Source organism: Natator depressus, chromosome 9 (assembly GCF_965152275.1).
Source record: "Natator depressus isolate rNatDep1 chromosome 9, rNatDep2.hap1, whole genome shotgun sequence".
NCBI lineage: Eukaryota > Metazoa > Chordata > Testudines > Cheloniidae > Natator > Natator depressus.
The window spans coordinates 33,206,990-33,223,967 of NC_134242.1; the positions used below are offsets into that span (position 1 = coordinate 33,206,990).

The 16,978-nt window shown below is 41.1% G+C and overlaps 1 protein-coding gene across 2 annotated transcripts in view; it reads left to right on the plus strand.

The window, feature by feature from the left end:
- Nucleotides 1-16,171, plus strand: part of DNER (delta/notch like EGF repeat containing) — a 267,056-nt gene extending 250,885 nt beyond the window's left edge. For both annotated transcript variants that reach the window (XM_074963860.1, XM_074963861.1), the window contains exons 12-13: nucleotides 7,343-7,589; nucleotides 15,071-16,171. In XM_074963860.1, the coding sequence (XP_074819961.1) occupies nucleotides 7,343-7,589; nucleotides 15,071-15,182 (359 nt within the window). In that variant the 3' untranslated portion in view covers nucleotides 15,183-16,171. The remainder of the gene's footprint in view (nucleotides 1-7,342; nucleotides 7,590-15,070) is intronic.
- Nucleotides 16,172-16,978: the final 807 nt, after the last annotated feature.

Genomic DNA, 16,978 nt, shown 5'->3' on the forward strand with positions numbered 1-16,978 from the left:
TAATTGCATTACTATTATGGAATGGAATGAAAACACATAAAAGGAAGACAGGCAGAGCTATGTACTTACTGGGCACTGCAAAGCTGAGATATGAAATTAGCAGCATCTGTTCAGGGATCCTCCTTTTTATCCAGACTTCTAGATCCACTGAGGGCTAGGTCCTCAGGTAGAGTCCTGCGTGTATCAGCACAAGGGGAAAAGCGATGAGCAGGACTGAGAGCAAGGGAAGCCTCCTCTGTTGCACATCTGAAAAATTACTCCTGCCTGATCAGAGGAGAAAACTTGTGAGGGGAATTTATTGCTAAGGGTACATCTACACAGCAAAAAAAGTATATTCTTAACTCAGGGTACCTAACTCAGGTTAAAATAGCAATGAAGACAGCAACTCAGCTTTTAACTGCATTAGTAGCTTGAGTTCAACCCCAGGCTCTTCTATAGGCTTTACCTTAAGGTGCTAATCCAAGTTAAATGCACAGTTGGTGTGTCTTCACTGCTATCTTAACTAGATCCGAGTTAAGAACACACCTTTTTTTGCAGTGTAGAGATATATTATGTGCCGGATTAGCAAGATGAGATTCATGCCTAGGCCCATGATTCTAAGACATCCACCCTACTCATTTACCCATTTGTAAGTAAGGGAGCAGGTGCACACAGAGCTTAGACCTCATTCTGCTCAGTGGGGAGAACTGTCTCTCGGCTTAACCTTGCTTGCACTCAGACATGGAAATCAATGGGAGTCTTGTCATTGTCTTCAGTGGGTTGTGCATTTCACCCCAGTTGTGTCCTGGATGGTCGAGGACTGATCTTCACATTATATCCCTGGCTTCCTTAAGCATTGCCTTCACCAGCAGTAACCCCTCATTGGATCTCTTCTATAGCAGCTACATGCACTGATGACGCTTACTACTGCTGTATAGTGAGACTTACTGTGTTAGTGTGTTTCATAGTTCCACTGACAGGGCCTAGGCCAATAGCCATGTCTGTCTTCCACCCCATTCTCACCAGTGGTGGCCCTATAGACATCTGAGTGTTAATGACTTGGATAATATCACCTGCTGATGCTGCAATCAGGAGCCTATAGCAATTTACCTGCCATGTTAATGTTTAGAAAATAGATTTATACTATTAGGTACTGTAAATCCTCTCTTCTGGTCTTCAAACATCCCCTCCAACCTTGCCAAGTCCATCATTGGAAGCAAGCTCCCCACTGACCAGGACCCACCAAACGATAAGAACAGTCTGCAGGTTTTGCATCTTTCTCCACTGCCACCGTGATAAATACCCCCCACAACACACCTTTTAAGATACCTGTGTCCTACACAGGCCTATCACAAAATAAGGTGTCCCTCATCCAGTGCACTAAATGCCTCTGTAACAACTACGTGGGTGAAACAAGACAATCACTATACTCTCTAATGAACTCACACAGAAAAATGATAAAAGACAAAAACACCCTATTGGCGGCAGGCGAACATTTTTCACAAAACGATCACTCCATATATAACCTCTCAGTCCTTGTCCTCAAAGAAAACTTGCACACCATCTTCAAGAGATGAGCCTGGGAACTTAAATTTGTAACTTTGTTAGACACTAAACATCATTAAAGACACTGGATTTGTAGTTCATTGCAGCAATCTATACCATACTAACCGTCCTTTGTCCTATGACTGCAGAGGTATGGCCTCTTACAACATGTTAACGCCTCATGCTAAACAATCTGTTCCATCTTGCATTTAGCTGTGACACTCTGAGTACCTTTCCCAGACCTGAAGAAGAGCTCTGTGTAAGTTTGAAAGCTTATGTCTTTCACCAACAGCAGTTGGTCAAATAAAAGATATTACCTCACCCACCTTGCCTCTGCAAATAACATGTCATTTATAGGGCACCTGCCTAGAAAACCTACATGTGGCACTTTACAACAGTCAAACATAAATATAATACAAACCAAAAAAGTTCAGCACTTGGTGTAAATCTACAGAATTAAACTTATACCTTAAAAACACTTAAACTTAGAAGAAAAAAAAAAGCCAGGATTTCAGCTTGTATATAAAGGATTACCAGAATAAATCTGGATGGATTTCTGAAGAAATCTTTTTTCAGAATAGGACTGAAAACACATGATCTTCAATAGATTTTTCAAAAGAGCCGTGTACCTCAGGGAACTCCTTTTCTCTGTCTTTGAGTTGTCTAAGAAATGACTAAATGGTTAGAGGCCAAGTGCAATTCTTAGTATGCCTACGAAAGAAAAGGGCCACGTTCAAACCTGGTATAAATGGGCATGACTCAGGGCTTGTGTACATTTAAAACACAACAGTGGCACAGCTGCAGTGCTTCAGGATAGACACTATTTACACTGGTGGAAGAGGTTGTCCTGTCAGCATAGATAATCCACCTCCCTAGCGGTAGCTAGGTTAATGGAAGAATGTTTCCATTGACCTAGTGCGGTCTACACAAGGACTTAGGTTGGCTTAATTATGCTGCTCAGGAGTGTGGATTTTTCATACCCCTGACCAGTGTAATTAAACCAACCTAATTTTCTAGTGCAGACCAGGCCTCAGTTGACTTGACTGGAGTTGATCCTATTGTGCATTGTCTCAATTTGGCCCATTGATTTTTATATCTCAACTAACCTGCCTCCATTTCAGCAGTGTATACCTCATTGTCAGAGCCAAGAGGACCATCCATCAGACAGCCTCAGCAGTTTCCATATACTGACACACTGGAAATTAAATTCACCACCGAAGCACTAGCTTCATGTGATTGATCCACCCTCCTGACCTGATTGACTCAAACATGCGATGAAATCGAGTTCCAGACTTTCACAGGAGATGGAGTGTGGTGGTGTAACTCAGCCACATTCCTAAACTGATCCAGCCTTGCCTTTTATGATGAGCTGCTGTTAATCAGAAAGGAGGCTGGTGAGACTGTGCATTACTTCATCCCTTTGCAGAGAAACTGTCTAAAATTGGCAGCTCCACATCCAGTGCAGCTTTTTCACAACTGATCCAACTATCTGTTACACTGGGGTTATTGCTTTTACAGATATTTCAGGGTTAAGGCTCTTCAACTACCTGTTAAACTGTATCCTTTAACTACCTTCCAAATATTCTCCAGACAGTCAATTCAGCAAGAAATAATTTGCCTCCCAATGAAACCCCACATTTATATCATCATTTTGTGGTCTTTCCCAGTGACAGCAGTGTCTACTGAAAAACAATGGAATTAAAAATAAATTCTAGAGGGACACTGCAACCAACCTGAGTTACACAAGAGAAAAATTTTTCCACTAAAATTAAATACTCTTGGCCAATGAGGATAATGTAAGATTAAAGTTTGCAACTATGTGTAAAATTGTCCATTTATAAACCACTTAGTGCCTGCACATTATCTTTCAGCACTAATATCTTTTCAGACTCCACAGAAATGGATAATCAGCCAGGAAAGTTAAATGATAGTATTACTCAGACAAAATCATTTACAGGGTAATCCTAGGAGTATATATGTATATGTCATAATCTACAATCTTACTGAATCTTATCATGGTTGCTGTGGCAACTGAGAAGATCATAAATTTGAGTCACAACCACTTTCTTCTTAACCTTTGGAATATGTGCTATGCATCTTTTGGATTTTATCTATCGAAAAAGAACAGAAGAAATTCCTCACATCCTTATCATCCAGAGATTGAAGACAGTGGGTCAGAATCAGGTTTTCCTTGCCTCCAGTGGAGATGTATCTGCTGACATTAGGTCTGAATTTGGCCGAGTGTATTTTACAATCTGACAGAACAGTGTCTGATAGATGGCTATGGAGCAAAAACAAAGGCTTTTCCAAAACTGAAATAAACTTCACACAGCTGGGCAATTTCATTCACTAGCAAGCAGAGAACATTACAATATTAAATCCTTAAAAACAGTACATAATTAAATGCTTTGTGGTTGGGATTGATCAGAATTTCAGGGTTCTGTGCAAAAGCAAATACAAACAAGCAGCCTTGAAAGCTTACTCAGCTGTACAAAGGGTACAGGATAATCTGAGCAAACACAAACTTGAGGACATAGTGGCATCAATCTTTCATCATCTCCACAGAAACAAAGAACACTGCCCATTTACTTCCCTCTCAGCCTGTCACTGAGCTGTCCTACTCGATGTTATAACCTCACTATTTCCTTGCACCATTGTCCAAGTGATTTTTGTCTACCCTGTAGCCTCCTTTTGTACCACTGCTATACATGGTCAATAAGTAATCAGGACTCTGTCCCCAGATGCCACCCAGCAGATGAGCTCCTAAAATCAGTCATCTATTGGCAATAGCAACTCTAAGGCACCTTTGACATAATAAATAAGTCCACAATCCCACTGACCCCAGAGTATCTTATTAAGTGCTTTGTCCCAGTCTGGTTTTAAGTACTCAGTGGGCCATTTGAGGATGGTGGATGGAATGTGACATGGCAGGTTCAATCGTGAGGTGAAAATAAATTATAGACACAGTGTCAGACTTCTGCATCCAAATGGATCTCCATTCATTGAGATTGAGCACTGGTTCCAAGCCATTTACAATTCCTGCAGGAACCATGAAGACATTCAGTACTATCGTAGAAATTGTGAGGGGAAAAACCCCAAAGCCCACCCTTAACATTTTAAAAGATTGCCAAGAGTTTACAACAGATGGGGTAGAGGTGATATTCAATTGGAGGTAGTTTGACCAGTGATAGAAATCACCAGATTTGAGGACGACAAACAAGCAATGGAAGATTCAAATCTTCCAGTCAGTTTAGATATCAGCAGTAACTTGATGAAAGGAGATGGAGCAGATAAGATACAAAAAGTCACCTCTAGACTAAGGGCTTAGTCCTTTATTTAAGGTACCATCTTGTAAGAAAACCACATGAGGCAGTCAGCCTCAGAGAGGATGCAAAGGGGTTGCACAGCCTATGCCTGCTCAGGACTGTAATTCATTTATCAGGTCCAGGGTGCTCCCTGCTATGTGATCAGCTAGTTCTGTATGTGTAGGGGGCTAAAGCCAGCATCCCACCTCCTTATCCCTTTGGGGCACCCCAGAGGAGTAAGGAAGGGAGCAGCTTCTCCCCTTGAGCACAGGGACTGCAATTGTGGTGGATCCTTCCACCTCCTCGCCCTCGTGTACCTTTGTAGGGCTAGGCGCAGTCTGGCCCTAAATGAATCTTGACTGTATTATAAAACAAAATCTATTTATTTAGAGTCTAATCACCCAACATAAAACATGCAGAGACTCAGTACTGTTTATGTGGTTTTTCCTGATGATTATATAGCTGAAATGAAGTGGAAATGTTTTGATGCAAAAATAATAGGCTTGTGTTCAAAGGCATCAGTCTAATGTGAGGATACACCAGGGGTACGCTATCTCCTTTTCTGGATCTCACACACGGAGTACTGAAATGCTTTCTTTGCAAGTGAATCCTGCTTATTTTATCAAGGCAGACAACTGTAGTCTCCCAGGACGTGTAGCTGAGATTTAAGAACTGTTTTTTTTTGCTTCCTTGGGTAGAAAGTATGGGAAGCTCAGGACTTGGATTGCCTATAATCAAGTACAGTCTACTTGTTTATGGCTGTATATTGCACTGCTTGAAGGACTTAATAGTTTAATAGTTGGGTCTTTAATTTTTTGCAAACCCTTTGAGATATATGCTCGCAAGTCAGTGAGAAACTTACTCCACACAGGAACCTCTTTTACCAGTATTTCCAGCTGCTTTGCCCTGCAGGAGTCCTTTAAATTATTTAATTGTGTCCAAGAATGATTCTTCTTCTTCTTTTTTTTTTTTTTTTTTTTGCAAGTGAAGTAATAGTAGCAACTGTTGGTTTTAAAGTGCTACATAAAAGTGAGTGTCTCAAAGCTGTTGAGTGAGAATCTCCATCACTGGAGACTTTTGTGGGAACTCTGTCACTAGAGATTTTTTAGGGCAAGTTAGACAATCATCTGTCAGAGATGGTCTAGATAATACTTAGTCCTGCCTTGAGCACAGAGACTCTCAAGGTCCCTTCCAATCCTACAATTCTCTGATTCCAAGAAGATCTGGAGCATGCTCTGGAAGTAAATATAAATCACTGCTGATAATACTCGCTGATGAGACAAATATTGGCAGAATGGTAAATAATGATGAGGACAGGGCAAGTCATATAGAGTGATCTGGTAAGCTGGACCCATTCAAACAAAATGTATTTTGATACAGTCACATGCAAGGTCATAAATCTAAGAGTGCAAGTCATACCTACAGAATGGGGAACTGTATCCTGGAAAACAGTGACTCTGAAAAGAATTTTAGGGGTCATAGTGGACAAGCAACTCAATATGAGTCGTCCCACAACCTCTGCCATGAACTGATGTGGCAAAAAGGGCAAATGCAATCTTTGGATGTATAAACGAGGGGAATAGTGAATAGAACTAGAGAGGTGATTTTACCTTTGTATATAGCATTGGTGATGCCAACACTGGATACAGTTCTGGTGTCCCCCTTTTTTTTTTAAACAGCTGTTGAAAAATTTGAGAGGATGCAGAAAAGAGCCACAAAAATTATTCAAGAGCTAGAGAAAATGCCTTACAGCAAAAGACTTACAGGACTCAATCTGTTTGAGAGGTGATTTGATTATGGTGTAGAAGTACATTCACAAGGAGAGAATATCACGTACCAAAGGGCTTTAATTTGGCTGAGAAAGGCAGAAGAAGAAGCAATGACCAGAAGTTAAAGACAGACAAATTCAAATGAGAAGTCAGGCATCAATTTTTAACAGTGAGGGTGATAAACCATTGGACAAACTACCAAGGGAAGTGGTGGATTCTCTCTCTCTTGCAGTCTTCAGATCAAGACTGAATGCCTTTCTGGATTCAGTCAAACACAAGGCTCAATGCCAGGGTAGCTATGTGGAATTCTGTGATCTTTGTTTTAAACAGAAGAGCAGACTAGGAGATGTAATTTCCTTCTGACTTTGAAAGCTATGAATAAACGATGAAAGTACAGATGGGAAAATGGAGGGCTCAAGGCTATAGAGAAAATCAGTGGCAGAGCCAATAATGAGAACCCTGCTTTTGTATCTATTGCAACTGATGATCATCAATCAGCAGTTACAGGGCCAACTAAAATCAAAATTATCTTTCAGATTTTGTGATATTGGTATTTACAGCATGTTAAATACAGCTATGTCCAAGGCTGAGCCTCAAATGTAAAATATAATTTTAAAGTAGAATATCATTAACAACAGAAGTCTGTACAGAAATGTTGGAAATGAATGCACCCAAAACTTCTATTCAACAGGAAGGAAATAAATAATAATTTCATTTTTGTATTTATTTATGTATTATTGCCAGATCTGCAGTGGAAGTCTGGGCACATGGCAGAGAGTCTAACGAACATGCCTCGTCATTCCCTCTACATCATAATTGGAGCCCTTTGTGTCGCATTTGTCCTAATGCTGATCATTCTGATTGTGGGGATATGTCGCATCAGCCGCATTGAATACCAAGGCTCTTCCAGGCCAGCCTATGAGGAGTTCTACAATTGTAGAAGCATTGACAGTGAATTTAGTAGTGCAATTGCTTCTATCCGACATGCCAGGTTTGTTGTGGGGAAAGGGAAAGTAAATGGAATCTCTTTGCTATATCTACTTCAAATTCTTGTGTAGTAGCACAGCATCAGCCAATTGCTCTTGACAAATATGAAGGCTGTACTGCTTCCAAATTAGAATATTGCATTATTTTAATTGCTCATCATTATATCTGGGCTACACTCTGGTCTCAGTTAAACAGTGCAAATCAAGTGCCGCTCCATTGAAGGCAGTAGAGTTCTGGATTTACACAGTGTGAGAGCTGAATCTGTCCCTTTACATCAGTCTGTAAGGTGTTTCTGTTTGGGAAGTGTGCAAGTATTTTTTTTTTATTTTGTAAGTTTTTATTCTTCTTGTTATATTTACACATTTCAAAATTTACATATCAAAATTCCATACTTTATCATCCATGTACTTTGGGTAATAATGAATAATGCATTTGGGAACGTTTTATTTGTTTTGTTGCATATATTTTTAAAAATTATTTTGACACCTAGCAAAACAAAACAAAATTCCTAAATAATCATCAAAATGCCAGGGGTTGATATCTTGTGTGTGATTAAATCATTGGACTGGGACTCAGGCAATCTGGGTTCAGTGCCCACCTCTGCCACAAATTCCTGGTGTGACCCTGTTCTGTGCCTCCGTTTTTCCATCCACTAAATGGGTATAAGTCTTATCTGCCTCGCAAGAATACTGTGAGGACAAATCCTTTAATAGTTGTGAGACAGTCAAATACCATTGCGCTAGATGTCCAAGAAGAAGATAGATTAATCTGAAAAGGTTTTTAAAAGAAAGTTGCATGCATTTTGTTCAGTGCAGCAGTCTAAATATAATTAAAACATTTCACACCAACTACAATGAGTAAATTGCATTTGAGATTAAAATGTGTAGTTTAGAACTGCTATTTGTGAGATAGTAATGGCAGGTATCTTGCTGATACTATCAGCATGGCAGGCCATTGTATTAGTCTATAAATCAGTTTCCATCTTGCTCCTATGCCAGGAGTGGGCAAACTTTTTGGCCCAAAGGCCACATCTGGGTGGGGAAATTGTATGCAGGACCATGAATGTAGGGCTGGGGCAGGGGGTTGGGGTGTGGGAGGGAGTGTGGTGTGCAGGAAGGAGCTCAGGGCAAGGGGTTGGGGTACAGGGTGCAGGAGTGGGCTCAGCAGGGGGTTGGGGTGCAGGATGCGGCAGGGGGCTCAGGGCAGGGGGTTGGGGACTCAGGGCAGGGGATTGGCATGCAGAAGGGGTGCGGAGTGCAGGAGGGGGCTCAGGGCAGGGGGTTGGGGTGCAGGAGGGGTGTGGCAGGGGGCTCAGGGCAGGGGTTTAGGGGGCTCAGGGCAGGGGGTTGAAGTGTGAGGTGCAGGAGGGGTTCAGGGTGCGGGCTCCGGCCCGGTGCACAGTGGGGCTAAGGCAGGCTCCCTGCCTGCCCTGGCCCCGCGCCAATCCCAGAAGTGGCCAACGCGTCCAGCAGTGGCTCCTGGGAGTGGGGTGGGACAGGCGGCTCCTCTGCACACTGCCTTTGCCTGCAGGTACCACCCCCAAAGCTCCCATTGGTTGCGGTTCCCCGTTCCCGGCCAATGGGAGCTGCAGGGGGCAGTCCCTGCAGGCAAGGGCAGCGCACTGAGCCCTCTGCCTCTCTCCCCCAGGGGCTGCAGGGACGTGGTGATGGCAGCTTCCGGGAGTGGTGTGGGGCCAGGGCAGGCAGGGAGCCTGCCTTAGGCCCGCTGCACCATGGGGCTGGCAATCCCATGGGCTGGATTGAAAGCCCTGATGGGCCAGATCCAGCCCGCGGGCCATAGTTTGCCCTCCCTTGTCCTATGCTGATGTAACAAACAGCTGTTTAAAGTAGATGTGTATAAACTGAATATTTAATTTCAGTAGGCAGCCAAATAAGAACTGGAAATGGTGTATGCCTGCAGCTAAAATGGAAGCCAAATAATGGACAGAACAGTTAATGATACAGTCACATGTATCGGATGTGATCATTTACTGCAGCAGGGTATTAGTGATAAAAGTCAGTGCCAGTAATCACAGATTAAAGTAGACAGGACCTCCTTACCTTGTTTGCTCACCATGGCTGTTTCTTGGCTCCTGGCTTTCCAGAGTACCCCACCTTTCCTTTCACAGCTACTCCTCCTGCCTAGGGCCTGGGCTCCCCTCAGCGGTTTTCTAGTGCTCTGCCCTTCCTGTTGAAAATGCTCTAACTATGCCTGTCTACTGCCTGCTAGGAGCCATACACCAGTCAAGGATTGCTGAAGTGAAGCCTTTGGTTTTGGAACAAATTGATAAATTAAACAGTAATAAGTCACCAGGACCAGACGGTATTCCCCCAAGAGTTCTGAAGGAACTCAAATGTGAAATTGCAGAACTACTAACTGTAGTCTATCATTTAAATCAGCTTCTGTACCAGATGACTGGAGGATAGCTAATGTGATGCCAATTTTAAAAAAAGGGCTCCAGAAGTGATCCCAGCAATTACAGGCCTGTAAGCCTGACTTCAGTACCGGGCAAACTGGTTGAAACTGTAATAAAGAAAAATATTGTCAGACATATAGATGAACATAATTTGTTGAGGAAGAGTCGCCATGGTTTTAGTAAAGGGAAATCATGCCTCACCAATCTACTAGAATTCTCTGAGGGGGTCAACAAGCATGTGGACCAAGGGGACCCAGTGGATATAGTGTACTTGGATTCTCAGAAAGCCTTTGACAAGGTCCCTCACCAAAGGCTCTTATGCAAAGTAAGCTGCCACGGAATAAGAGAGAAGGTGCTCTCATGGACTGGTAACTGGTTAAAAGATAGGAAACAAAGGTATAAATGGTCAGTTTTCAGAATGGAGAGAGGTAAATAGTGGTGTCCCCCAGGGGTCTATTCTGGGCCCAGTCCTATTCAACATATTCATAAATGATCTGGAAAAGGGGGTAAACAGTGAGGTGGTAAAATTTGCAGATGATACAAAATTACTAAAGATAGTTAAGACCCAGGTAGACTGCAAAGAGCTACAAACAGATCTCTCAAAATTGGGTGACTGGGCAAGAAAATGGCAGATGAAATTTAATGTTGATAAATTCAAAGAAATGAACATTGGAAAGCATAATCCCAACTATATATATAAAATGATGGGGTCTAAATTAGCTGTTACCACTCAAAAAAGAGATCTTGGAGTCATGGATAGTTCTCGGAAAATATCCACTCAATGTGCAGCGACAGTCAAAAAGCAAACAGAATGCTGGGAATAATCAAGAAAGGGATAGATAATAGGACAGAAAATATCATGTTGCCGCTCTATAAATCCATGGTATGCCCACATCTAGAATATTGTGTCCAGGTGTGGTCACCACATCTCAAAAAAGATATATTGGAATTGGAAAAGGTTCAGAAAAGGGCAACCAAAATTATTAGGGGTATGGAACGGCTTCCGTATGAGGAGAGATTAAGAAGACTGGGACTTTTCAGCTTGGAAAAGAGATGGTTAAGGGAGATATGATTGAAGTTTATAAAATCATGACTGGTGTAGAGAAAGTAGATAAGGAAGTGTTGTTTACTACTTCTCATCACACAAGGACTAGGGGTCACCAAATGAAATTAATAGGTAGCAGGTTTAAAACAAATAAAAGGAAGTATATCTTCACACAACGCACAGTCAACCTGTGGAACTCCTTGCCAGAGGATGTTGTAAAGACTATAACAGGGTTCAAAAAAGAACTAGATAAATTCATGGAGGATAGGTCAGCTAGGATGGGGAGGAATCGTGTCACTAGCTTCTGTTTGTCAGAAGCTGGGAATGAGTGACAGGGGATGGATCACTTGATGATTACCTAGTCTGTTCATTCCCTCTGGGGCACCTGGCACTGGCCACTGTCGGAAGAGAGGATATTGGGCTAGATGGACCTTTGTTCTGACCCAGTAGGGCTCTTCTTATGTACTCTGGCTATGCCCCTTTCCTGTTCCTGGTTAGAGAACTGAAAGAGTATTTACTCTCATCCACATTCTTCTGATAACTGGAACCGTTAGTATGCCAGGCAGAAGGATGATTTAGCAATGGTGTGGTTGGTGGCCATATTTTCCCAATTTTTTGTATTGTTCATTCTCTGTGCAACAGTGTTTTCCCAGATGTAAGGAGAAGTGGCCATTGGTGACATTTAAAGAGAATCCTGAGGCCTTGTACACAACAGGGATATGCGACCCAAATAAAAATTGTCCCAGCTGTTGGTGCTGTTCTTAGCAGCTGAATGTTTCAGCACAGTGTTTGGAGTGTCCCAAGTATTGCTCATCCCCTTTCTTGGGACTTTCTTCCCTACCCTGGCTAGCGTCTCCTGCACTGGAAGCCTAGGGACCCCTAACCCAACAGGTTGTAGGGCCTCCTCTTCCTTTGATGTTATCTTGGGTGGGGAGGGGGTTGCCTGATGGCTGGAATCTTTCTTCTGCTCCTTTATTTTCAAGGGGTACTAGATGTTCACTCCCCCACCACCCTCTTTGGGTGTAGAGAGGAAGGTGTATGGTGAGGTAACTGCTTCTCCTGCTCCAGGGGTGGGCAGAGGGCACCCGTGGTTCAATGCCCCAATCTAAAGGCTTTTTTATAAGCTCATTCACCTTGACTCAAACTATTTTCACTGCAAGTTATTGATGGATGTGATTGAAACGGTGAAACAGTGCTGCTGTCAGACTTTTCAAATCTTGGGACCTGGACTGTTTGTTGGAGGTCTTTCCTTTACCTATGTGACCTGCTCTGAATTAATCTCTGCATAGTGCCAAGGAACAACTTTTAGTAAAACCAGTGAGAGTCAAGGTGAATGAGCTCATAAAAAAGCCTTTAGATTGGGGCTGCATTCATACCGGTTTTTGAAGCCCGCATTCAGTAGTTAAGAAAAAGAGAGAATGCCAGAACCTGTAAATAAAAAGGATTTTTATTTGCACCTTTGTGAAATATATTCTAGTTAATGTCAATGAAAAGGAATGTTTGAATTGCAAATAATATTTGTGTGCTGCCAAAAAAGGAAAATGAGAAATAAATCATTTGATGCTATATAAAAATCTACTATACAGCTGCCATGCTGGTATTTTTCTAAGATTTAGTGTGCAGACTTCAGTCTTTACTTCTGTTTCAGATGGATAGAAAGCAGTATAAATTGATGCTCCCAGAACAGGGGAGGAATCACAATTTCACAGTTGTCTTTTACACAGACGTGTATATATATTGAGACTACCAAGGCCTACTTTTTCAAAAGTGACTTATTTTAAGTGTTCAACCTGAGACATATTAAAGGGGCCTGTTTTCTAAGAACAGGTTCTCAGCGCTTTCTGAAAATCAGGTTCCTTTTAAGGTGTCACAGTTTGGACACACGATCACTACTCACTTTGGAAAATATAGGCCTTGATATTCTTTATATACACATGTGTGGGTGGATGTCAAATGAAGGGTGTACTTTTACAGTGTGAAATTTTTTTTAGAATCAATAGCAGGCACATGTTCAGGGAATAGTAGACTCCTATCACATAACATTGTCAATCTTTTTTGTCATCTGCAGCCTTTGCTGGTGGTGATTTTGTTTTCTTCCAAGTCATTGATAAAAATGTTAAGTGGCATAGAACCAAGAGCTGATCGCTGCGGGACTCCACTAGAAGCACACCTGCTCCATGATGATTCCCCATTTATAGTTACATTTTGAGACCTCTGAGTAATATATTAACTAGCTATAGTGTTATAAGCAGAGCCTGGCTGATCAAAGGCATGTGGTCTATCATCTAGAAGGCTCATCCAGGCCACAAACAATTAGTATAGGTGCCGTGGTCTTGTCTTAGCGTGTGCTAGTCAACCATGGCCCACCCTGATCTTCACAGGAGAATGGATCTTGCAACCGGTAGTATGCTCTCAGCACCTGCAGTGTGCTTCTGTCAGAAAAGGGCAGGATGTCACCATAAATCACCAGAGAGTTTTCATCTTCTTTCATGCCTATTAAAAGATCTGCATCTTTAACTCCCGCTGAAAATGATAGAGGAGGAAATGGTTCAGAAATTCATCTTTATCGTATTGATTAGTAACATGCCATAAGAGTGCTTGTTCCCACAGATCTTGGAATATCAACTAAAGCACAGATTCATCCCTGATGAAGTCAGTGGCCCAAATATATTTAACTTTGTGTATAATATGGAAGAAAGCTGTCAGTCATAAAGTAAAAACAAGTTTTTCACTCTAGGCTTGTTGAGAATTGGAGTATTTTCCTTGCATGAGATTTGCATCATTCAAATTATAGGATTTCCACCCATCTTGGTTGGTGCAATTCACCAAAAACAGCCATGAACTAAATCAGGAGAATGGGGAAATTGTATACAATTCTTTAAACAATATGGGATTGGTTTTTGTTTTAGCCTAAATAATTTCTTCAAAACATCAGTTCTAAGTCACAATTTCCAGCCTGAATAGCTCACAGTAGTGGAGACACTCTGGTTACCTTTTCCAGACCTGAGGAAGAACTCTGTGAAGCTTGCAAGCTTGCCCCTTCTACCAACATAAGTTGGTCCAATAAAAGATATTATCTCACCCACCTTGTTTTTTTCAGTAGTAGAGCTAACATGTCATATGCATGAAGGGAACTAAATGGGAATCTAAAATCAGAGGAATTCCTTGTATATTAATTGAGAGGCCTTCTGTTTCACTTTCAGAGTCTTATGTGGTGGAGCCCTGTAAGGAAAATAGACTTGAGGTCTTTTCTATCTCTTTATCCCTATGATTCTATTTCCTTATTTAAAGCTCCTAGTTACTTACAACTATTTCTGAAGGCATTTTTCTACAGTCAGGTCATATCTACAGCATATTTTTTACCTAACATTTTAATAAGTGTTCATGAGAGTGATGCACTAAAAGCCATTAATGTTTTATCGGCATTCCAAACTTTTATAGAATCTTGGCAGTTTCAACCTGACTCTCTAATGGATATATCTACTCAGCAAAACCGTACCAGCTGAATTATTTGACACTTTGTCTGCCAGTTCACAATTCAACCTGACTATACAGTTTTATCTATTTCCAGATGGCAAATAGGAAGACAAAAAAACAATGAACAGTGTGTGATAACTGTGACAAATGACATCAGGGAACCTCAATGTTTTTTGGAAGTGCTACTCTCTTAAAGTGAAATTCTGGGCCCATTGTAGTCAGTGGGTGCTTCTCCACTGATTTCACCAGAGCTAGGAGCTTAGTATCTGATTTTGATTCTATTGAATTCAGGGGTAAAACCTCCAATGACTTGGGGTAAAGAATCTGTTCCTTGCTCTTTTTAGGGCTTGGTTTCTGGGTTCCATATAGTTCAAACATTCCTTCTGTGTTTTTACTATTGATTGCAAGAAATACTGCAATATGGTTTAGAATTTACAGTTTTCCCCTAAAGATTTTTCTGACAGGGAGCCATGAATCAGTGGATTATTACAGTTAACATGTATGTACTTCTGTTTATCACCAGACTCTTTTTTTCCCCTTCTTTTAGGTTTGGAAAGAAATCCCGACCTGCAATGTATGATGCAACCCCCATTGCTTATGAAGATTACAGCCCTGATGACAAACCTTTGGTCACGCTAATTAAAACAAAAGATTTGTAATCGACTGTATCTTTTTCTGATTATTTTTCAAAAGGATGGGCTACTAAATTAATTTAAATATTTTTAAGAAGAAGAAAGCGTGAGAAATTTAAAATGTTAAATGTTCCAGAATTTTCTGTAGAATATTTAAGAACTAATTTTCTGCAGCTTTTAGTCTGAAAAAATATTTTAAAACTGAGTGTTTGAAATTCATGGATTACATTTTAATGTACCTTCAACTCTATAAATTGTTAGCTAATAATAGTGTGTGTTTTTTCATGGTAGACATTATTAATAAACCCAGATGAAATTCTATGGTTGTTACAGAACAGAATACAGTAAGCTTAATCAATGAACAGTTCCTTTTTGACATCTCAGTGCCAGCTTTCTCAGTAGAGATAGGAAAAAGTGAAAAATAATATGATGCATAATATATCCATTAATTTAAAAAAAAGTCTAAAATGTTTGTGTTGTGAAAAAGAAATTAGTAACATTTATTATTCCTAACCTGAATGAATTAGCTTTTGCCTTATTCTGTGCATGGATAGATAACCTATTTCTGCATTATTTTTCTGGAAGTTGCTGACACATACTTTTGAGTTGAGGTTTTGTCATTTTGTAATAGTGTTAAAGCTAGGCCTTGTAAAAATAATATACAATTCAGGTGCCTGTGGAGGCACACGAAGGACTTGATCGTATACTCATTGAAATCGGTGGCAAAACTGCCTTTGACTTTAGTGGGTACAGGCTCTGGCCCGAGGATTGGATTGAATCGATATTTTTCTTTAAAAGTCAAGGTTTTTATATCGTGAGTAAACTAAACCTACAGTTTGAGTTCGTTTCTCAAAGGTTATTAATGTACAGTACTGTTTCATTCAATATTGTGTATTTCTCATAGTGCATCTTATTTATATACAGTATGGTTTTTCTGTGGCTGCATTTGATTGCTTATGTGCTTCTTCAAATTCTTGCATATTTCAGAGAATATTAAATAAATGTTATCAAGTCAAGGTTGGATCTGATCTGGTCATTTTCCTACATTTCAGGTTACACAAAGTCTCTAAATTTGAAAGGACCTGAGTCAGATTCATTCTCTCTCTGCTCTCAATCAGGAACTTGAACTTGGATATCCCCGGCCAGTGCATGCATACACACAATCAAATTTTGAAACTTCAAAAGTTATTGTGAAATGGAATTGTCACTTCTAGAAATTACAATTTAACCTTTCAAAAGCAGAATGAATACAATGCTTGTAACCTAGACCCAGTCCTCCAATTCATTCCACACTGGTAGTCACAGAACCATGCAGTTATAGAACTCAGCATGACTTTCATTCTGTGCTTCAGAGCCCATTATTGGCATGGCAAGGTGTCCACATCAAGACTGAGAGGAATTGGCATAACTGCCTGGAGAAACATGCTGTGCACAATGTCGGTTTGATGTTTGCCTTCAGCCAGCGCTGTTAGTTTCTCACTTCTGTGAAGAGTGAGAAAAAAATCACTGCCCTCCAAATGATGATCAGATAAATCAAGAGAAAATCCTGCCTTCTGCTAACTGGGTGCTGCATGGTAGCATAGAATGTAAGTGAATCTCTATCCCAACTCCCCCTCTGGAAGGACTCTGGGGAATTGTCAGTGCTCTTGCACCAGCCAGTAAGTTCGTCCAAGAGGATATGGCCTGCTGACTCGTAGGTGTGTCCCACAAAGGGACAGCACCACTGGTTGTGTGGGGGCAACTGCAGCCCTGGGGATTTTTTCACCCACTTCACCTAACACACAGATCCCCAGAGCTCAGCAACTGAGGTTGGTTCCAGAATT